At 38.7% G+C, this 22,833-nt stretch overlaps 1 protein-coding gene across 3 annotated transcripts in view; it reads left to right on the forward strand.

The window, feature by feature from the left end:
• The window catches only part of ZSWIM6 (zinc finger SWIM-type containing 6), a 112,418-nt gene that overhangs the window by 75,788 nt on the left and 13,797 nt on the right, over window positions 1-22,833 (forward strand). For 2 of the 3 annotated variants that reach the window (XM_074811951.1, XM_074811953.1), the window contains 5 exons: window positions 12,177-12,356; window positions 13,934-14,110; window positions 14,413-14,559; window positions 17,596-17,742; window positions 19,902-20,162. In XM_074811951.1, coding sequence (XP_074668052.1) covers window positions 12,177-12,356; window positions 13,934-14,110; window positions 14,413-14,559; window positions 17,596-17,742; window positions 19,902-20,162 — 912 coding nt within the window. The remainder of the gene's footprint in view (window positions 1-12,176; window positions 12,357-13,933; window positions 14,111-14,412; window positions 14,560-17,595; window positions 17,743-19,901; window positions 20,163-22,833) is intronic. The other variant, XM_074811952.1, reaches the window with a different exon arrangement.

Genomic DNA, 22,833 nt, shown 5'->3' on the forward strand with positions numbered 1-22,833 from the left:
CTGCCCGCAACATCGAATAAGCAATATTTTAGATTAATTGAATTAATTAGTTCTCCTCTGTTTAATCAGAATTATAGGTGCCACTTCCAAAAAGCCACAGTGCAACCTCCAGCCTCACCATTACCTCAGCTGCTGTATTTGTAATCTGAGGCAGACCCTGTTGTTTCAGTCTGAAACTGCTCTGCCACCTCTAACAATATCAAAATCTATGGATTGTGAAGTGTGGTTTCAAGTGCAAGTAAATTTCAATTGCTTGAGTAGTGCAGTAGGCTAAAGGTAGAACTTGGTTCTTCCACCTCCATCTTGTGTTTATGTTACTAAATGGTCCATTTCTTCCCTACACCACTAGGATTCCTTTCACTGATGCTTAGCAAATTCCCTCAAAATTGCTGTTAATTGTGTGAATCTCTCCAGCCTGACTTCTACCTTCTGTGAAAGTTACAAGCTGCTGCCATGTTTTTGCTAGGATTTTGTCTTGAGTTTCAGTCAAATTAAACACATCCCTTTTTCCAGGTGAAATGTCCATCTCTTAAAAAAAAAAAGTGAATGTGCAGAAGTTGAAGTCATTTTAAGGGAGACCAGAGTTAGCAGGTTGCAGAAGGAAGAACGGGATGGTCCTAGGAGCACATGATCTGTGCCAGTAGTGGCAGAAATAACTCAGACATTGAGTTAAAGGGGGGTGATGTTATCATTAAGTTCTAAAACAATGTTGGCATCCTGTTTTGTCATATTCTAGGATGTCAGAGAACTAAAATATCAATGAAGTGAGTGAGGCAGGCCTTTTCATACTTTTTGCATTATCTGTTCAGAGTAATCTGGGAGTGGCATATATGTATGTCTTTAAAAAAGTGTTTTATCTGTGATCTCATTTATTTCACAGGTAGGCAGCAATTTAACATTGTAGTTACGGAGAATTTTAGGACATAAAAAGTATGTAAATACAGATTCTGCTTAATAAAGGCTTGCTTGCTTGCCCTGGTATGCTGTCTGCCAACTGCTAGGCATATGGCCACTTTGTCAGTTCCATTTTGGCATAGGTTTTAAACATACTTAAATAACTTCAGCTTTGCTTCTTGACTGGGTCACTTTAGCCTTTCATTAGAACTTAGCTGATGCTTCCTGCCTGGCATTGGACATTGGCAAGGGTACTGGAAGGACACACTGGGCTCTGATCAGAGTTCCTGATGAAGTTCATGGTAAATTGTTGACTTCGATAGAAGTCAGATTGGGTTTGAATGTTTGAAGGTGCTGATTTAAAAGAAGAAAAGACAAAAAAACACCAACACCCAAAACCCACAAATACTTCACATCAAGGTATGAACCCGGCGATTTTCTAATACAGAGTCCTAATTTTGTAAGCAATTTACAGTTCACAAGCCTCAAAATAGCGTTACACATAACTAGCTGTTTTATAAAGCCTTTAGATCAGGAGGAAGAATATAATAATTATGCTCAGCAGATTCTCGTGTTGTACATCAGAGAATGCTTTGAGGTAAATGCTACTTACTGTACTCCAAAGATGTAGTGTTGGAAAGATCAAGATTATAGGTCAAAGCTATAAGGCTTGCTCATATACTTCTTATACTAGAAGAATTTAGGTACAACTTCAGTGATGAACTGGTGAACGCTTCCAACTTGCCATAGTAATATATGAACGTGTTTTCCAGAGTTTAGAACAGACTTGAAATTCTTCATGTTGTTGCTATTTGGAATGTTGTCTCAGTGGATAAATTTCATGTGCTGATCTTTAGATGTTTAACTCTTGGTGACCATGGTTGAAGACTTCAGTATATCAGAATGGTTAATTATCTGAAGCCCCTTGGCTTGCCTTTTTAATTAAATTGTGTTGGTAAAATGGGGAGATATGGAAATGCACAGTAAATATCTGCCTCTTGAGCTGAGATCTCTGTTTTGAAGAAAAGCTCAATTAACCTTCTTTGGAGTCCGGAGGGGAAAAAATGGATCATGCAATCTTACTACAGCAGTAATTTGTTAGTATTCATCTATGAAAAATTAAGTAAAAGTTACTTGTTCTCTACAAAAATGAAAAAAATTCCTTAAAAAGGGGAAAATTTAACTTTGTGCCCCAGCCCAGGGATCATGATGGCTTTGAGGCTCTGCTTTGGAATTGAGTGTTGAGCACTGCCAGATGCCAGACATTGGGAAGAGGCTGAGTTTTGTCGGCAAATGGGATCTGCAAGTTAATTGGTGTTTTCTGCAAGCTTCTGGCTGTGAAATGAAATTGGAAGCCCTTTAGCCACATGGATAATACAGGACCTGAATACAAATGTCACATGTCACCATCAGGGCCCACTGTGAAACAATAGTGTTCCCACTCGAATGCTGCACCATTACAGATCATTTAAATATGGGGATTACATTTAAACTAAAAGCCCCATTTGCCTTTTACTGCAATTTAAATGTCCTTTTAGCAAAAGCTAAGTGACAAATTAAATGAAAAAAGTGCCCACATTTTTAAAGCTGTAATGCAAAACAACCTTTTATTGCTTCTCATGTGCCACGAATGAATCATTATACTTGTCAACCCTAAACCAAGCCATAATTGGAGCAGCTACTGTTATCAAAGCGGGGCTGCTCTTGTGACAGCTTAATAAAGCTGAAACTGTTAAATTAAATCCCAGATGCTTAATCTGATGAAAGCAGTCAAGTAGAAGAATCTAAAACAAGTATCTAATGCTTGGTGGAGTGATGGAGCCCAACAGCTTGTCAACACGTTGATTACAGGATCAGATTATTTTTTTGTAAACTACCGTTTTCAGTATCTTTATATCCTCTTGTTTGTCTTTGCGGTGAAGAAACTTCAAGTAATTTGCATGTTTCAAAACAAACATTTCTGGTAGATTTCCTCCATTTTGATATTTAAGAACTGTTTAAGGAGGAGGAGAGCTGGTTTCTTAAATTGAGGATTAGTTTCTTGTGGAACAAAAATATGATTGTTGTGTTTTGGGGAAGAGGATGTGTCCAAAGAACTCTTGCAAGGCAGAGCAGTGGATAAAATTGGTGAATGTTTTCTGGGTTTGCATCATGGTGATCCTGGTCTCTGATCCTCTTATTTTATGACATTGAGGAGAACTTACAAGCTATTCTGTACTTCCAGCTGGGTAGTCTCCACATTTTAATGCATAAGCTTCTCCTGTCTTATCTCAACCACTTGTTGGTATCTAAAGTTTTTAAGCGTAGGAACCTCTCACAATATTGCCATGAGCCTCATTCATGGGTTAGAGCTTTCTTGGGTGACATCCTTAGAATCCTTCTGTTATGTGTACAAAATGGTTTGTTGTCATAAAGGTATTTCCTAAGCAGAGTGACATGTCTTTGCCTTAGTAGTTCTAGTAGTTGTATTTCACTAGCACTTTGCCCTGTCATGGGCCACTTTTTAAATGCTGGAACAGCCTGATGGTCTACTTTGAGTTCACATTTGCTGATATTTTGGCCACTTCCTGGATGAAGAATACATTTTTGTGTTAAAATTTGAAACCAAAATATAATTTTACAAGGTAATGTCTTGTAGAGCAATAGTACAGTATATTTTCTGAGGGATCATGCCTGATTTTTATTAGTAACACTTTGTGCCTCATCTAAAACTTCTAAATGTTGAGTTTGGGTCAAGAATCATTACAGATTAATCAAGAGAGATTTAATTACAGTTTTGCCATAAGCAAACTAATGATTGAGTGTTAAATAATGACTTTTTTTTTTTGGAAACCACTCTGAATTTTTATGATAAAGTTTATATTAATCTCTAGAAAATACCAAGTTAGATTCTTTTAACCTTAACTAAATGAAGCTATTCTCCATCTATAATTCTACCTGGGCATTCGTTCCCTTTAGAATTAGAGATGCAAACTTGTATGAATGGGACATGCCAACTGTTCTAAACAGATTATCTCTGCTTAGTACTTAAGTGGAGGAAAAAAAAGGACGAAAGCAGCTAGGGTTGTTGCCAGTATGCCCCTAGAGAAATTCCTTCCTGATGACAAATTTGGTGACTACTTCAGGGCTGCTATGAAAAAGATTTGCTAAAGTTAAGCATTCATTACTGGTTTTGTGCTCTAATACCATTTTTCTGGAGCTGCATACTTTGTGCAATCCCTTTTTAGGATCAGATATGCAGTGGAAACATTCACTTTTCCTCATATTTTATGGTACTTCAAAAATGGTACAGCAAGGCTCTTAAGTTTCAAATTTCAGTGCCAAGCTTATGTACATATTATGATTTCTTTGAGTGTCCCAAGTTCTATTTGCATCATGTTCTGCCTTAAAGCTAAGGAGAGTACCAGTGCCCTGCACTTGTAGAAAATAAAGTTAACTTAAAATTTTTAAGTTTAGATTAATCAGTTGCACATAGTACGTTTCTGACCTTGAAGTTGAAGCTCTAGGAACACACCTGTGTTTCAAAGAAGGTTGGATGCAGCATGCTTTGCACCATTTCCCTTGGTCTTTCATCATGGGACTCCTAGGTAGAGTGATATATTAGACATATTTATGTCTTCAACTGTATCATATCCGGTAGGCTGTCTTTCCTTAATTGATAATTCTCTTTTTGTTTAGTCTTAGCTGCCATGGCTGTGGTTGCCATATAGTTACAAAATACGTGTGCCTTCAGTTCATGCACTTAAGGTTACCTCTGGTCTTTCACAGAATAAGCTGTTAATATACATCAGTGTATTTGAATGATTTGTCGTATTAGGGGCACTAAAATTAGCAGTACTTCTGAGTTAGTGTCACAAGACAGTTTTGCTGTTCTAAGGCCTGAGTTATGGATGACAACTTAAAGAAATTGCTGTCATGGCCCTGGAGTGTCTCAGTTGATGCTGTCACCTTCATTTTCCCAGTGAATGAAGCCAGGCTGCAGTTCTGTGGAGATGAGTTCTGTCCATCTTCTCTGAGGAAGATTTCCTTCTTCCTTCATTATTGGCATGTGTCATAATGGTATTTGAAATGAGGGTATATGAGGCCAGAGTATGACAGTAAGTTAGAGCTATTTTCAAAGAGGGTGTTCTTTCCTGTGGCACTTATCAGATTTGAGGAATAATGGTGAAAGTAATTAACTTTAGTCTGTAAGCATAGCTTGAGGGGTGTATTTTTAATGCTATACAGAAAGTTTGGGTTTCCATTTAGTTCATTTGAATGGAAAGTACTTTTACAGCAGGAGCCAAATTTCTTGGAAGTACCCACATTAAAACAGGTTTTGAGGTTTATATTGCTAAGGTGTTGAACTGATTTACTTATAAATGTCCTAAAAATTGTTCTGTATTGGACCTGGTACAAAACTCATTGCAGCCCTAGCTGTGGAAGTATGATGAAGGACAGAGTTCTAGCCCAAGCTAGTACTTAGCATTGCTTTTCTCTTTCTTCTCACTCTTTAATACCTTGGTAACATTAAGCTGCCATTTAATTTTCCAATACCACTTCTAGTAAGTACCAAAGCTAGAGAGAAGTAACAGATACATGGAGAGAAATTACTGAATCTTCACTGATTTCTCTGAGCTTCACTGTGGTCCAGCAATTGGATGGATATTTTCCAGTTTTCTGTCTTGAGTGGATACTGGAAAAACAACTGGAAAATTGGAAAAGTATTTTAAAATGAAGAGTGCAAGAATCTCAGTCTGCTAGGATCTACTAAAACAAGACAAAAGAAATCCTTCATAATTTACGATGCCTGTGTAGGCTAAAAATTGGATAGGGAAGACACTTCTGCTAAGCAAACAAAAGGTTGCTGAAAATTGTAATTGGAGCTGGACAAATTTAACTAGAAGACTAGAAATAAGCTTAGAATTTTCAGTTGTGGTAGCTAGGTAGTAGATAAACTAACCAGGAGCTGTGCTAGATTCTTGTATTAGAAGTCTTAATTGAAGTATGCTGTTTTTGTAAAAACTTGCCTTTCAGTCCAAAAGCAATTGTTGAAAGTAACTCAGGAAATCTTAAGAGTAGGAAGGAATTCAGACTAGACAATCAGAATGTGTTTTTCTGGCTAGTTACAGTGGGTTATTTACATTCTCTGAGCATGTTCTGGCAATCATTTTTTTTTCTGAACTTCCCGCTATGCAAGGGATTGTTTCCACTTGTCCATTTCATTAAAAAAGAGAGGTATTTTCATCGCTTTCTTTTATGAATGCCTTGTTTTGCTTGATGAACGTACCAAACTTTCCAGTTTTGCATCTTCCTAAAAAAATTAACTGAGATTAATTCATCTCAATGATAAATTTACATACAGGTAGGTTAGTGTATTTATAGTTAGTAGTCACGTTAACTTCTGAATATTGTCAAACTCTCTGAAAACAGACTAACTGCTGAGAGTGTATTACCAGTTAAAAGTCTGGATGAAATATCTGATGTCTGTTTTGGGCAGGAGCACATGTTGTGTTAACCACCTAGTTGTAAGTATTTGCAACTACTTAAAATTGTGAAGAATCATATTAAGATACTTACAAAGGAGTGTTTTCATACTATTTGTGCTAGTATTATCAGTGGTTTTATCTTTGATTGATTATCTGTGAACAAATGAATGGTTTTATGAGTATTAGGGAAAATAATCAGTGAGATCCATTTGCAGGTGCTTTATACATTCCTTTAGCTTTGTAGACTAAATAGCCCCTGACTTGCTGCAGTGGTTAGGTTATAAGGGTGCTATCGATGCACAGAGTGGCATCTAATGGATATGTGACAGATCCAAAGTGCTCTCTTAGGGAGATTGTAGTCTTAGTCTATGATACTGTAAACTGCACCTTTCAAGCAGATTTCTGTTCATACATGAAACCATTTTGTCAAATGGCACAGTGTCTGCAAAGATGCAGCAGTTTTTAAAACTAATTCAAACAGGCATAACCCAGAACAAGGGACTCATGGAAACCAACAGAAGTGCTTAGTTCCTTTTTCCATTGGGCTAAAAGTTGAGAGCAGGAGTTCTTTGTTACTTGACACAGAGATCAGAGCATGTAGTTGATGATGGCTTAGAATAGAATCTCAATATATATATTAATGCCTGTTTCCTTTCACCCATATGCATGTGTGCCTTTAACCCTTGAGGCAGCAGTATGCAGCAAGAGTGAAAGGGAAAGTGAAGGAAATAGGTAATTTTTTTTTTCTCTGGGTTACACTTCCTCTTTCTCTAATGCACATTCAGAGTTTAGTGTGCAGAAGAGCAATGATTCCCTCTTGCCATCAGTGCTGCAGGTAATCTATTGCATTAATCAGCCAGCTAGTGTGAAATGCATGGGGAGTGATTATACTATCATACACAATACAATCAGCATGAAGCGCTTGTCAAGACCAATACATCAAGGTTTAATTCAGTAATAGAATGAATTAGAGCAAAATGAAACATTCTGTTCTCCAAGAAACACAGCACCCACAGAAAGCCTTTTTTTCTGAAGGCTGCACAGAGAAACCGAAATGCATTAAGGAATTGTTTTTATGAATAAAATTGCAACTTGGATCCAGCTGAATACTTTTCCTTGGGGTTCTTACTGAGGAAAGAACAGCACTGAAGTGCTTTGCCTATCTTCACTGTTCCATAAAAGCAACTGTTTAATTGAAGGATTCTTCCATGGGACTTCTGGTTATGCTTTGTTCTAATGGAGATCGCTCTGTGCCTGCAGGAAGGAGGTGGCTTTGCCACTCATTCTGAAGGCACTTGTCCTTGTTGAGAAGCAATAAATACCATACACTACCTTCTTTGAGGCTTCCAAGTGGCTGTCCCAGTGAAAGTGCATATATGTTTAAAAAACAGATGTAAACCACTTTACAATCCTTTGCTGACACTTCTACTTTAAAGGGGTCATAGGTTCTGTCTCCTAGTATTGTTTCTGTTCTGGCATGCTGGGAAATTATGTTTTTGTAATAGAACTGATTAGGCTTACATGGGGCACAGCAGCAAGTGTGCAGCAAGTGCTGAAGCCGATTTGTCTGTTGCACAAAGGGAACGGTCTTGATTACATGGCTCCATTTTCTTTGAAATGATCAAATGCTACTAATCTGGTAGTTATGGGATTTTATTTTTTAAGAAAGAGATGTGCGTTAATGGGAAGGGCAAAGAAATGTCACAGTAGATGTGTATCTGTTTCTTGCATATTTTAATTTTGCAAATGAATGGATTGATCTTAAGTATACTAAACGTAAAATGCCAAAGCAAAGGCCAGGTCTCAGCCATTGATTACACAGATATTGTAAATGAGAAAATGCTGACCCAACCTTAGCTACACAGCAGCCCTGACAGGGTAGCGTAATACTTCTAGGAAAAGCAGATTTCTTGGGAAGACTGTAATCAGTCAAACAGAATTGTACTCTGGATCTTCAATCATAGTCAATGTCCTCGCCTCCCACTAAACTGTTTCCATCACCAACTTCCCATTTACTGAGACGAGTAAAATATAATGGGATTTATGAAAACTGAGCAATGCTTAATCTTTCAGGAGGGTCTGTGTGCAGTCCTTGCACTTCCTTTGGCTTCATGAATACATGCATACACAGGATGTGTATGCTTTTCAGTTTGCATATTTAAATCCTAGTCATTGTGAAGGCATGCTGTCTCTCTCCCTCATGAATTCAAAGGTATGGATGTCTACTGAGAAACACAAAAGTACTGATGTTCCCTTGTATGTACAAGGAAGGCATGCATTGTGTAAAGCAGTAATTTAACCAATTTTTTTGTGATGTGAGGCACACTAAAGATGAATGACAACTGTGCATTTTCAAAAGGAGAGCTGTCTGAACCAAAGGCCTGTTTTGGCAAAGATGGCTTTTTCCAGGTCAAAAGGATTAGTGTTGAACCAAAATAGTCAATTCCTCACTTCATTATGACAGTTCTAATATTCATTCCCTTGTGAATTGAATATCAAATTGCAGTTGCAGCATGTCTTATTTTCCAGTTATCTTCTGGGGGAAAAATTTTTGTATATTGAGTTGTGATCATTTTGCCACTTTGCTGTGAGAAGTTTTATGATGGAAAGACGTATGTCACAGTCAAGAGATCCAAATCAGAACTTTACTTTTGGTTTAGTAGTATGTAGTTTGAGGGGGGAAGATGTGTCAGCCTTCTGAAAACAGTATGAAAAGATACCTGGTGCCTGGGGAAAGGGAGACAGGAAGAAGAGAGCAAGCTGTGTTAGAGAGAAAAACAAGAGTGTGTAAACACAAACATTCTCTGGGGTTTTTTCTTCATTAAATAAGACACTTTTGATATTGCAGATGGCATTGGTGACGTCATTACATCTAGTCAAACAGGTAAACTTGAGAATGCCAGGAATTTTGGGAAACTTCAAGTAAAGACTGTCAACAGCAGTGTCCAGGCTGAAGTCACTGGAAATGGATTTAGACACCTTCCCCACAAATTACAAGTAGCTGCCTTTCATTTTTCCATAAGCTTTATCTGTAGTAGGGACTAAGTGTGATCAGCAGTTTCCCCCCTGTCTGGGAGCCGTTAGGCAGAAAATAGAGAATCTTTTGTTTGAGGCCAGCATAAGCCTTCAGGTGGGTGGTGACATTTAAGGGCCAGCTCAGGGGGGCTTCCACTGAGCAGCATCAGAGTGAAATAGGAAGAATATCCTCCACGCTCCTTCCAGTTGGCATGTAAAAATCTGGGCACAAGTCAACACTTTCCTCGGACTTTTCAGTGCTAGAAGCAGGACAGGAACCAGTGAATTGAAAGAGCCAGAACAGAGCAGATGTCAGGGGAGGGGGAACATGCTTAGGGAACAGGAGGAGGAAGAAATATGAATACAGGCAAACACACACATGCTAGGGAAAAACAAAAAAAATCACACACAAAAAAACCCCAACCAAAAAACCTAGAAACCCAAATAGGCTGAAGAGTGTGGGGTCATTGGCATTGTGCATCCTTCTCCCAGATGGTAGCCTTTGTAGCAGTACAGGAGCTGAGCCTGAGGCTCTTTCTGTTCCCTTCACTTCTGGTGGGGGAGTTTTGTCTCGCACTCCTCTTCCTGCAGGGAATCGACAGCCGTGAAAGCTGGGTGAGAGATCTCAGATGTGCATGCAGCTCGCCCTGAAGTCACTGGGAGCAGGGTGCAGTTGGGCTCTATTGAAATTTTAAGTGGTTTGTGTGGGGTTTATTAGTAATACACTTGTCCTTGTGCTTCATTTGCATAAAAATAGCCTGGGTTTCTGAGACAGTCACCGCTAACAATGTAGTTATGCTTGACATAGTTTCACTCTTTAAACCAAAGAAGTTTTTAAAGGATTTTGGTACTTGGGGGTATCTCTTCCCTCTCCTGCCTTTGAGATGTACCGCACGCATAGTGTCACTTCTGAAGAAGGCGAGTGAATTCCTTTGCCTCTAGTGGTGTTTCTGGGACATGTAAAAAGAAGAGGCCACTCAATTTGTAGGGACATGGTGTAAGCAGTAATGTGTTCCACCTTGCTGGATGATTGAAATACTTAACAAATGCGGTTAAGGTATTCCACTTTGCTCTGGCTACAAAGTATCAAATTAGCTTTTTTTATTAGATGCTGAGAGGTACGGTGTCTCCTTAGTGCCCTCAAGAGATACTTGATTTTGAAAATAAATAAGCAAGCCCAAGTTAACTATTCTCCAAGGCTTCCAATATGCCCCATCTTTTGTTTTGCTTTGCAGATTGCAAGAAATGTAGTAATTCTGTTTTGGGCAGTGCTGAGTGCATTGATGCTTAACAGTAAGAACCAGTTGTAATTTGACTGTTTGGAGAGTGAAGCATGTTGACGAGTGTGTTCAAAGAAAGTCATAAGATTTGATTTTAAAAGAACTTATTAAAAAATAGCATTGGCCTAATTCACTCCCATGACAAGTTTTAGACACTTCAAAAAACAAACAAACAAAAAAACCCAAACCCAAACCACTTGCTGTACTGTATTTAACTACTGTGGAGTAATAATCTGCAGTACTGTAGTAACTCTGGTGTTCTGCACTGTACAATATCATATTTTGTTGTGGTTTTCAGATTTCTTTGCTACTACTTCCCCATTCCATGTTGATCTGAATAGCAGGGGACCTGCAACCTTAAGGATCAAGCTGTGTTTCCACTGGCTCCTGTGCTTGTGGCATACCGACATGCTGAGTTACTTTAGGAATGAATGTAATGTGATGACCTGTGCTCTGGGTATCCATCTTGCTTTCTTAGTTAGCAGAAGAATACTTGAATGTGAGAATTTTATTATCTTAGAAGAACCAGCTTCAGTTTTATTATTCTTTTTTTTTCCCCAGCCTGTCATGAAGATTGCGTAGTTTAAGTGTATTCTCTAAATTTCTTGTAGTGTATAAGGCATATTCTTAATGAGCAAATGAACTGTTGCTGAACAGTACTTTCAGATGTCTTCATGCTTCTGTCAAAGTTCACGCTGATGAAGACAGCTGATTTAGAGAAAAATCTGTGCGTTTGAAAATTGTTGCCGGAGACCCTGATGTATTTATGCTTGCCCTGCTGTATAGTCCCAGGGAGCAGGTTCCAAAGTGATGGTGTGTGTGAAATGTCAGCACAAATTAGCTTTCCCTTCAAGCTCTGTAAACAGCAAATGTAAAACAAATTTTCTAGTGTAACCAAATTACTGAAGTAATTGCAGGAAAAATATCTTATTCCTATTAGACTGCACAAAACCAGTGTTTACTGGATCTATGAGACCCAGATGTGTTTGGAACAAGTTACATGATCAGCAGTACTTCTGCTGAGTTCTGAGTGTGGAAGTATACATTTACAAAATCCATGTCTTACTAACGCACTTCTTGGGTTCCTGTAATGTGAAGCTGGAAGATAACATAGTTCTTGTTTGTAGAAAACAACATTCGCTTCTGGTACAAAAACTAGAAGACAAACTTTGGTAATTTCCTGCTGTAACTTTATGTGAATTCTTCTTTGCTTTTGACTGATGTTCCTGTCTGATAAGCCATACATTGTGAACTCTGGATTTTCTAATACAAAGGACTTTGTAATGCCTTTTAATTGAGAAGGTTGGCTTGGTACTGTCTCTCAACTGCTTCAGAGGGGCCACGCCAGCTCCAAGATCCTGCATTGGGAATTCAGTCTGCCTGGTGTTAGGCATAGCTGGGAAGCAAGCAGTGTAGCCTTTGAGGGGAGAAAAAGTGTTATAGTATAGAAGTTTGGAATTAGTCATTGGCTGCTGCGTTTTTAATAGAAAACATAATTTAGCAATTTTTTTAAAATCAGGTGCTCTGTGGATGTGTATAGTCTTAAATCCCCACTGCAAGTTGGAGCAGAAGGCCAGTTGGCTAAAACAGCTGAAAAAATGGAACAGTGTGGATGTTTGTCCCTGGGAAGATGGAAACCATGGAAACGAGCTGCCCAATTTAACCAATGCTTTGCCTCAGGGTGCAAATGCTAACCAAGGTGAGCCTAAACATATGCACTGACTGCAACATATAGTATAACCTCTATCTTATATACTCTAGCCTTGCAGAATTCAGCACTCTTTCCTGGGACAAGTAACTCTCTTGTTGAGGATTGACCAGCGAAAATTATTTTCACTAATATTATCCTTGGAGAAAGGATAAATAGGTGTATTTTTCGTGCTGGGGCTGCAATGTTTTCAAAGCAAGTATTTGTGTTTAGTTAGGTCTTTTAACTTTTCACTTGGTGCTTCTAAGTACATGTTGCATGAAAACTGGATGTCCTTGAACTATGTCATGTAAAAGTCTGTTTCTTTGCTTGACTATAAACTTGTATTCCTTCTGGTGTCAGGGTTTTTATTGCAGTTACAAAGCCTTTGATACCTATTTAAAGAGAGATCTGTTGAAACTGCGTTAAACTTGAGTGTGTGAGAAACTGAAGCAGCTATCCGTGGGATGTGCTCTGGATGTGCAGTCTTCACTGCCAGGTGTGGGGGGGGTGCAGAGGCAACACTGCTGTCTTGGAGGAGGTGTCTCTTCTTACTCGATATCATGCTTCTAAATCTAAAATGTTGTTATCAAATCTGACAGAAGCCTTGTCCAGTCCTCTTCAAGCAAAGATGACTACTTTGCTAATAACTGGGGAAGATCAGGATATTTACCTAGGGAAAAAACCTTCATAATCCTCAAAACCCTCAGTATATTGATATGTATTTAATTTAATTATGATAAAGTTAAAGTTAAATGCTTGGGAGGTGACAGATTTGGACTTAGATGGGGCTTTCCTTGTTTCTTTTTCTTGGAAGACTACCTCTGAAGGAAATGGATTTGGTTCATTTTTAAATGTCACAGCTAGCTGGGAGCAGAAGTTCATTCAGCATATAACTCCCTACAGAGGTATTTTGTTTTCTGTATCTCACGATATTCAGCCCAACCTGGGCAGGCTAGTGGTAACTGACCCAGCATCTCAACATTCATAGACATAGTGCCATGCTGACAGCAATTTTGTCATAGGAAAATGTCCAGAAAGGATTATGTCAGTCCCGTGGCCTTAATACCTCACTTTCTTTACAGTATTGGTATATGTTTATGACAGAAAAAAATACACAAGTGCTCAAAGTTAATATCACTTCTCAAAGAGAACAACTGAAAACTTTCCATGCGATGTTTATCCATCCCTCATCCTGACAGCTCTGGGTCTGAGGAGGAGAGAAGCTGAAGATGCTTGAGTAGCTGTGTGCCATGTACTTCCTAGTCTGTTTTTACAGGAGTTCTGTACATGCTGTTGAATGTCCTTCATCTCTAGCTGTTCCCTCTGCAAAGTCCTGTTTAGCATCAGCCATGCTGGTTTTTAGATCTCTCTCTGAATGCAGAGTGAATGGTGTACACTTTGAGCTGTTGAGTAATAATAGGATGTGAAATGTCATCTGCGGGCTGCTTGTTTGCAGTGGGGGGCAAGGCAGGCTGCTGTCGGTTGGGAGTTGGTGAATAGGCAGAAGACAAGAATACTGTGAAATACTGATTCACATATGAATGAGTAAAAGCTGATGCAGCTTTCTGAACTTGTGAAAATGACAGATTCATCGAACAGGCCACATCGGACAGTGTTCACTCGAGCCATTGAGGCCTGCGATCTGCACTGGCAGGACAGCCACTTACAGCACATTATCAGCAGTGACCTATACACCAACTACTGTTACCATGACGACACTGAAAACTTGCTCTTTGACTCTCACGGGTGGCCCCTCTGGCATGGTAAGTGGCTAAACCGGAAAGACGTTTCCATGACTTGCTGCTTTGTTCGTTTTCTATGGCATTATTTGGGGGGGGGGGGGGGCACAGTGGGGAGATGAATGAAAAGCCTGGCAGAAAGAACAGAGGCTCCCTTGAAATGCTGGCTCAGAAGTAGTCCTTTAAGTCTCTCTTGCATAGTTTTAAAAATAAAAATAAATTAAAAAAAAAACAACAAACAAACAAGCCCTTTTGAGTAACCTAGCAAAACAGGCCATTGCAGACATGGAAGCATTGCTATTTCTCAATTATTTTTTCCATTTTAGAACATGTTCCTACAGCCTGTGCGAGGGTGGATGCATTACGATCTCATGGATACCCACGAGAAGCACTGAGGCTAGCAATAGCTATTGTTAATACACTAAGAAGGCAACAGCAGAAACAGCTGGAAATGTTCCGGGCTCAGAAGAAAGGTAAATGTGGGGAAGAGAAGGGCAAAGGATATGCGAGGTGACAATAACACCGAGGTGACAATAACACCATCAGACTGGATCTTTGCATGAGAGAACCAGTTTTGAAACTAAAGAGGTGACTTTAACTCTTCTGGTCCAAATGATCATAGTGGTAATGTCACATTCTGGATGTCAGAGGTTTTCTGTAAGCTGAGTTGTAAGCTGTGCAGGCCAAAGGCTCTGTTCTGCCTTCTGCAATATGTCTAGCATGATGGAGCCCTTATCCCAGTCATGGTTTTGGTTACGCAGTGAAAATATTCACCCTGTGTAATTTCCAGGCTTTTAAACAGAGCTTTGCATTCGGCATGTCAGGTGTTTAAAATATTTTTTTTGTATGATATATAATTTAGCTGAAATATATGTTTCTGAGGTGTAACCTAAAGTTGACTTTGAAAGTAACAATGAGGTAAGGTCTGCACTACAGAAATTCATCAAATTTAGCAGTTTGTTCCAAAAGAGTCTCTTACAATGCTTAAAATTTTAGTGTTTCTGGATAGAAGCTAATTGCTTTTTTTATATTTGAAACACTGTTTTTTATAAAATGTTCTGTGGTGTTCTTCTAATGAGGACTACCCCTGCTTTTTTCTGAAGGAACCTTCTCCTTCACATGCAGTTTCTATGCCATGTGATCCTTGCTACCCAAAATAATCCTGCACTGAACTTTGTCGTTAGTTTGAAGAGGCAGTGGCAGAAGGGGATGGCTTTGTCGTTAAAGAATGAACACGGAAAAACTGGAATTATTTTCTCAGCTGCTACAAGAATACCTTAAAACTTTATTTTAGGTCTTCGTTTCTACTCTTTAACTATGTGTATCCTCATGCATTGTAGGCAGTAATACCAGTGTGAAGTCATATGTGTAAATTTTTCAAGTGTGTCTCTTCTGTGCAGGTGTTTTCCCAGAAATGAGCATTTAGAAGACAAAGTAGACACCTGACTGAAAAAAAACTAGCTGGCAGTTCCAATGTGCCTCCATTTTTTCTTTCCCATGGTGCCTAAGGAAGCAGGCTTTTTTGAGCGCTGTTGTGGATCCTAGATTTGAACAAAACTTAAAAGTCCTTTGTGTTATTACTTAGTAGAATTTAAGTCTTTTTATCATGTAATGTGTCTCCTTAACAAGTGTTCCCTTAAAAGCTTTGCAGCTTTTCTAGCTTCTCAGACTAGGGGGGTAAGAAGGGAGGGACGTGGGTGTGGCGGGGGGAGGTGTGTGTGTGTCTGTGTACGCCACTGGCAGGTGTGAAGGGTCTGCTGCAAGGGTCTCCTGAAGGTATGCTGGTCATAGTACGGCTCCTTTTCATTCACAGTTGCTAATGCAGTATCTAGATATTCAATACTTTAAGTTGCTTTCCCTGTGAACAGTTCCTATAGTTGTCAACTAATATTATGCTATTATAAATTAAAAATGGAGTGTATGGAATGTGATCCATCCTCCCCCAAAACAAAGAAGTTTTTTGTTTCTATGTTGTCATTCGCTGGTTTTTTATTTTTTTCCTCTTAGGTGTGGAATTTTTCAGAAACACTCTTTTAATACTGTAAAATGTGCTGGTCTTTAAGTAGATGAATTCTGCTGCTACAGCCCAGTTTTAGGTTTTAGTTCAGCAAACACCACATGCTCCTACTTAGCTTTTATTCATGTGACTGATCCTGATGTCTGTGGAACCACTTGCGTGATTTAAAGTTAAATGTCTATGACTGGAGGACTGAAGCCTTTGTTTGGCATGACAGGAGTGAAGCTTGTAAGTAGGCACAATAGAATAAAGAGAACATAAGTGAGTCAGTAAGAAATCACTGTGATTAATCCTTTTTGGTAATATTACTTGCTTCTGTCTGTCATCTTTAGTACATGCTATTTGTTAGTAAGACAATGATTTACTTGTTTGTTTTTCATATTACATATCAGTGGCTTCTTTAAATAAAACCCCACTCTCCTGACAGTGTGGCTGTGTTTCATTATGTAGCCCCACACATTTAAACAGACAAGAAGCAGGATTTTAAAGCTCTGTGATAATATGTATGGTTACTCAGAAAGATGGCACTTGATGAACAAGAGAGAGGGGAGGCAGGTACAAGTTAGTGTGTAACAGGCAGAGAAGCAGAGCATCCCTAATGGCTTGTGGACAGCTTTTAAATGTTGACCCATAATGCATCTAATCTCTCATAGTTCAGTTGTGTGTATGTCTAGGAAGAAAAAAAGTTGGGAGTTGGAGTCAAAGGGGAGATGTTGCCGTGAGACTCCTAGTAGAAAAAGGGATTTGGGGAACCTCTAACATCTGTTACCACAACCATGCTTCCTTTAATTCACTGTGCTAAACAATTTTTTCATGTTCTAACTGAATGATGGGTGAGTGCTACAAAACAAAGTATCTGTGGAGGTATTTGTTGACTGAAGTTTTAGAATGACAAAAAATGTATTTGATCCACTTAAAGGACAATTTTTTCTTGTATACCTCATTTAAACATTTTATTCTTTTCTTTTTAAAGGAGCTGTCATCCTGAGTTTATTACTTCAATAAATATTTAGATGCAGGATAAGCTCATGTTTTATTTATGAATTTGGAATGTATTTTAGAATATTTTCATTTATTTCAATGCCATCAGATTAACTAAAAATGTAAAAATGGTATTGTGTCTTTCTGAGTGAGGAAACTGTTGTGAATATTTTACCAAAAATGTCTTTGCTAGAATTTTTCAGCAGACATTTTCAGAAGAGTTACTGATATTGAGCAAGAGATTTCAAAAGACACTGCAGTTGAACTTTTTGACCCATAATACACTTTGCTAGTGCTCAAAATGTTTGGCTTTCAATCCCTTTCTTTTTTTTTCCTCTTAACATATTCACATGAATTCACCCTGAAAGATACTATTTTCTCTTTCTAAGCAGAAGCTACTGGAAATACTTTGTATTCTGTACTGAGAGCATTTTAATCAGTTTTACTTTTATAATTGTTTTGAGGGGCTAACATGCACTCTCTTTTCCTTCCTCCATCTTTTCTGTCACAGAACTTCTCCACAGAGGAGTAACCTCAATAACAAATCTTGAAGGTTGGGTGGGACACCCTTTGGACCCTATTGGCACCCTCTTCAGTAGCCTGATGGAAGCCTGCAGGGTAGATGATGAGAACTTCCATGGATTTTCAGACTTCATGGGTAAGGCCAAGCAAAGGAAGCAATCTTCTATAAATCTTCATCTACCGGAGGCATTTTTCTATCTTGCCTTTCTGAATCCACTTCATAGCCAGTGTTTTTATAGTATAAGAACTCATATTTGCATTCCTTAAGAAAACACAAGGGACAGAAAATGTTTAAAGTAAAATATGAAAATACTTAGAAAATTACCAGTTGCTCATTCTTGAAGACAATTCTGTATTTCACACTTGAAATTAAACCAAGTAAGACTTTATAGCAGCAGCAGCCCTCTGCACATACATTGCTCTGTCCTCTTTCTGAGAAACTGCAGGAAATCACAGAATTGCTGAGGTTGGAAGGCACCTCTGGAGATCATCTAGTCCACCTGCTCTGCTCAGATCAGGGTCACCTAGAGCAGGTTGCCCAGGACAGTGTCCAGTTTGGTTTTGAATGACTCCAAGAATGAACACTGTACAACCTCTCCTGGCAACCTTTTGCAGTGTTCAATCACCCTCACAATAAAAAAGTGTTTTCTTATGCTCAGATGGAATTTCATGTATTTCAGTTTGTGCCCATTGCCTCTTGTCCTGTCACAGGATACCACTGAGAAGAGTCTGGCACTGTCTTCTTTACATTCTCCCATCAGATATTTATACACGTTGGTAAGATCCTCCTGAGCCTTCTCTTTTCCAGGCTAAATAACCCCACCTGTCTCACTCTCATATGAGAGATGCTGCAGTCCTTTAATCATCTTTGTGGGCCTGCACTGGATCTGCTCCAGTATATCCATGTACTGGGGAGACCACAGCTGGACATGGCACTCCAGGTGTGGGCTCACCAGTGCTGAGCAGAGGGAAAGGATCACCTCCCTTGACCTGCTGGCAATGCTCCTCATGCAGCCCAGGATGTTATTGGACTTCATAGCTACAAGTGTACATAATACTTAAAACTGATGACAAAACACTTAAAACTGATCACATACACGGCCTATAAATGATATGAGTTGGAAAGCAGTGTTGCAGTATTGAGACATGATGTGAGATAGGATGTGTATGACCATTTTAATTTCAGTTTTTGCTTCCCAGAAGCTTAACTGATTAATTCCTTGTTCTCAGTCTCTTTCCACCTCTGCAGTAGCTTCTTATCACCACCTTATCTGTGTGGACAGAAACTGGATTCGTTCCTCTACCTGCAGCTCTTTTATATGCACATCCACAGTCTTCTTGGAGCTTTGCCTCAAAACTCCTTTTATTCAATCAGATTTTCTTCAATAAATTTCTAATCCCATATCCACCAATTCTGGAAGAAATTTTAATTAAAAGAAATCAGAAATCAGATTCTTTGCAATCATAAAAAAACCAGAACAGTGTGTGTTGAAAAGTAACTTCCTCCTACACACTCATATACAATCTGCCAAATGCATTCAGCCTTCCCATTCGCTGCAGTTGTCTCTCTCCTTATATCTGTCCATTATAACTTTTTGTTCCCAGATTAGACTGTAAACTACTACAGGTTGGAATAGCGTTTTGTCATATGGTGTGTCTGTGAAGTGCCAAATGAATTGGTAGTACTCTTTAAAGCAGTTTATGGCTTGGTCTGTGTGGAATTTACATGTAATCTTTACTAAAAGTAGGACTTCTAGTGTTAATAATATGCATTTTTATCATAAATACAACTGTAACAAAGCCTAAAAAGAGCGCTAGCAAACAGGGAATGGTTTTAAGTTGTGGAGTTCCCAGACCTATTGTATTTGCACAATCCTAGTATCTTAAGCCGAAATCTATGCAGGTGTATAAGCACCTTTCCCTTCCTCTTACACATCAAGGCTTTAAGGACATACAGAGATGGGTGGGGGAAAAAAATGACATGGATATTCCAATTTTGGCTTTGTTAACACGAAGCTGGAGAAACCGCCTTTCTCTAAACCATGCAATTTAAAAATGAAAACCTTTATTTTTACTTGAGTGGGTTATTTAAAACCTAATTGTTTTGTGTATTTCTGCCATGTGGAATTGGATGGGATATTTTAGATTGGATCACTGGATGTTGAGATTGTGCTAATTTAAATGATTTTTAAAAAGTAATACTAACAGAGGAAGCATTTCTATATGTGGCATTGTAGGCAGATTATGGGTTAGAATGTTCTGCTGATGTGTTTTTGTTTGTGTCACCCCTTACAGAGAACATGGGGCAATGCAAATCTCTGGAGTACCAGCACCTGCCTGCACACAAGTTCTTAGAAGAAGGGGAATCTTATTTAACACTGGCTGTGGAAGTAGCATTGATAGGGCTGGGACAGCAACGAATAATGCCAGATGGCTTGTATGCACAAGAGAAGGTTTGTCGAAATGAGGAGCAGCTCATTTCTAAGCTACAGGAAATTGAGTTGGATGATACGCTGGTGAAGATTTTTCGAAAACAAGCAGTCTTCCTATTAGAAGGTAGCTCAATATAGATGCTAACTTCTTCTTTAAACTGTCTTCACTTACACAAGCACACAGAACTAGTATTGCTGTGGAAACTGCCTTACATACTTCAGATGTTTTTTTGAAATAGAACTTCAGCAAAATTTTGTTTCTAGTCTCTTACGAAAATCAAACAGACTTCAGATATCCCATGACTGTAGACATAAGGCATCTGTTGACCTATAAGCCTTTTGTTTTAATTTTAATTACGTTTTGTTCTTTAAATTTGTTGCTTGTCATGCTCTCAGTATCCTGATTATACAACCCAGGGTCACAATTGAATAATACAGACATCAGTTACCATCAACAGTTCTCGGGTAGAAAAATTCTAAGTGTTCCTTATATCCTGAAAAAGGGACTGGCAGCTTTGTAAATGTATCAAGGTTTTTACCTCTCTTCCCAGGTGAAGAGCTGAGAAAATTCACTTAGAATTACTGGGACAGAAATGTAACATTTTATTTGTAGCAATTAGGAAAATGACTTGCCTTTTGAAGTTTGTATCGTATGTGAAAATTGAAATACGTTGTCAAATCTGGAGGCTTAAGGCCTGGTCTTGTGACTGAATTTTGACCAAGACAAACAATTTGTGTTTGAGAATTAGCTGGTGTGTTGTAATAAAATCTGTGCAAAAAAGTTCATACTTTTGTTTTAGCTTTTAAAAAGGCTTAACGTGTAGCACTTAAGCCTCATGTTCACAGAGAGTAGTCTCATGGGTTCTGAGGTTGTCTTTTTGGTTTTTGTTTAGTTTTTTTAAATGGAAGAAAAAACTTGAACCAATTAGCCAAAGGCATGGTCCAAGTTTTCAGTGCTTGCTTAAGGGATGGTGGGGAGTGTGGTACTGCTTTAGGTAAGCTGAGAAGACTGTAATACAGCAGTCAGGTTTTGCTTTTTTTTCTGCAAGACATTTATCTTTTAAAACTTCCTCTTTAATGGAAGAGGTCTAGTATGTTGTTTAGGGTTCTCAGCTTTGAGTCACTATTTTTGCCCAGATCCTTAAAGACTTTGGTACTTACTGATGGTGCCATTTGAAACTGCAGAGAAGCCACACCATGGGGAAAGTTTCCATTATGGTGTTGCTGTACTGCTGCTTTCTGGCCTTTGGACAAGAACAGCTATTCACCGGATCCAGCTATTAACCACCATACAGGGATCCTGTGGACTATAAAATCAATTTGCTGCATCTGTTTACTGGTAAGGATGTTTTATGAGGAAAAAGGCAGGATTTCCCTGATAATTCTAGTTTACTGAAATTCTTTTATGTTGTCTTAGAGTATTAAACAAGTGATCGTAGCAGGTAATCTGCTAATATAACTACCTACAAAATTGCTGTGGTGAGCAGTGTGCAATGATGGTCTTGTATTCCTGCGTGCAGAGAAATCTGGCTTTCATAAAATACTTCAATTTACTCCGGGTTAGGCAGAAACTGCCAGCTCACATGGAGGAAAAACACTGCAGTGGTTTAAGATGCTAATCATATCAATTGTGTTTTTATAGTTAAAGTCCTGTAGATACAATAAAGAAAGCTTAATCCAATATTAAGCTGGTTTCTATGCTGTTAATGCAGATTAATGCATGCTGTACACAGTTCCATTTGAGTGCGTGGGAAAGTAGAACGTAAGACTGTTTTGCAAGAACTGTTCTAATTTTTTGCTTGACTGCTAAGTTAATGGCAGAATATATTTTCATATAAATGCTTTGTCATGTATTCTTTGTGTCCTAACTGAGTTTCTGACTGGACCACCAACTGGCAAACATATATGAAATGGCTTCTTTCATTGAAGCAATGCCAGCTGGTTTTGAATGGCTTTCAACTTCATTTTAAATGATTGAGACACACTGTCACCTACTAAATCTTCATTGATGTTTCCTTTGTAATCAGCCCCAGTCTTCAGAAAGGCCCACCTATGGAGCTCAGAATTTTTTCATGCATAGTGATTTTATCTTTGCATGTTGTGCTAAAGCATCAGTCAGAAAAACATTGCTGAAACAGCTTGGCTGGTTTTCCTCATCTGCTCTCCCCGTCTGCTTCAGTATAGTCAGCCGTATTAGTTTGAACTGCTGCTGGAAGCAGTTTAAATGACACAGGTGACTCCACAGCAAAGTGTGCTCACATGGTCATTCATTCATCCATCCATCCAAGTGTGGTGGATTGGAGTCTCTAGTAGAAGTAGTAGTAGTAACTTCTGGGACTGCTGGCTGCTATCTGTGCAATAATAGTCCAGTAATACTTAATGTAAAACTCTTATTCTGTATCTTGCAACATTTAATGCCTGAACCTCTAGTTGCTGAAGTCAAAAACTGTTTGACAGAGTTTTCTGGTTAACAGGGACAACAGTCTTAAGGTTGCAGGAAAATGTAAAAATGGGATTCATGTGCACTGTGAACATTCAGAACTTGGCAAGGAAATAGTTGCATTTAACTTTTTTGTTGTCAATCTTGATGGTGCTGTTACGAAGTCGAAATACTACACTGTCTGCACTGAATGTGAGCAAAATCCATTGCCCCAAAAATGGGAATAGTTTTCCGACAGCAAACAGAATTTTTAAGATCACGTGGCTATAATGGACTAACAAAAACAGCTTTTGTGCAAGATCTGACCTAGTCTTCTTGGGAGACCAAGTCCAGACCAATGGGTTATTTAAATGCC

Source organism: Strix aluco, chromosome Z, assembly GCF_031877795.1.
Source record: "Strix aluco isolate bStrAlu1 chromosome Z, bStrAlu1.hap1, whole genome shotgun sequence".
In the NCBI taxonomy this organism is placed as follows: Eukaryota; Metazoa; Chordata; class Aves; order Strigiformes; family Strigidae; genus Strix; species Strix aluco.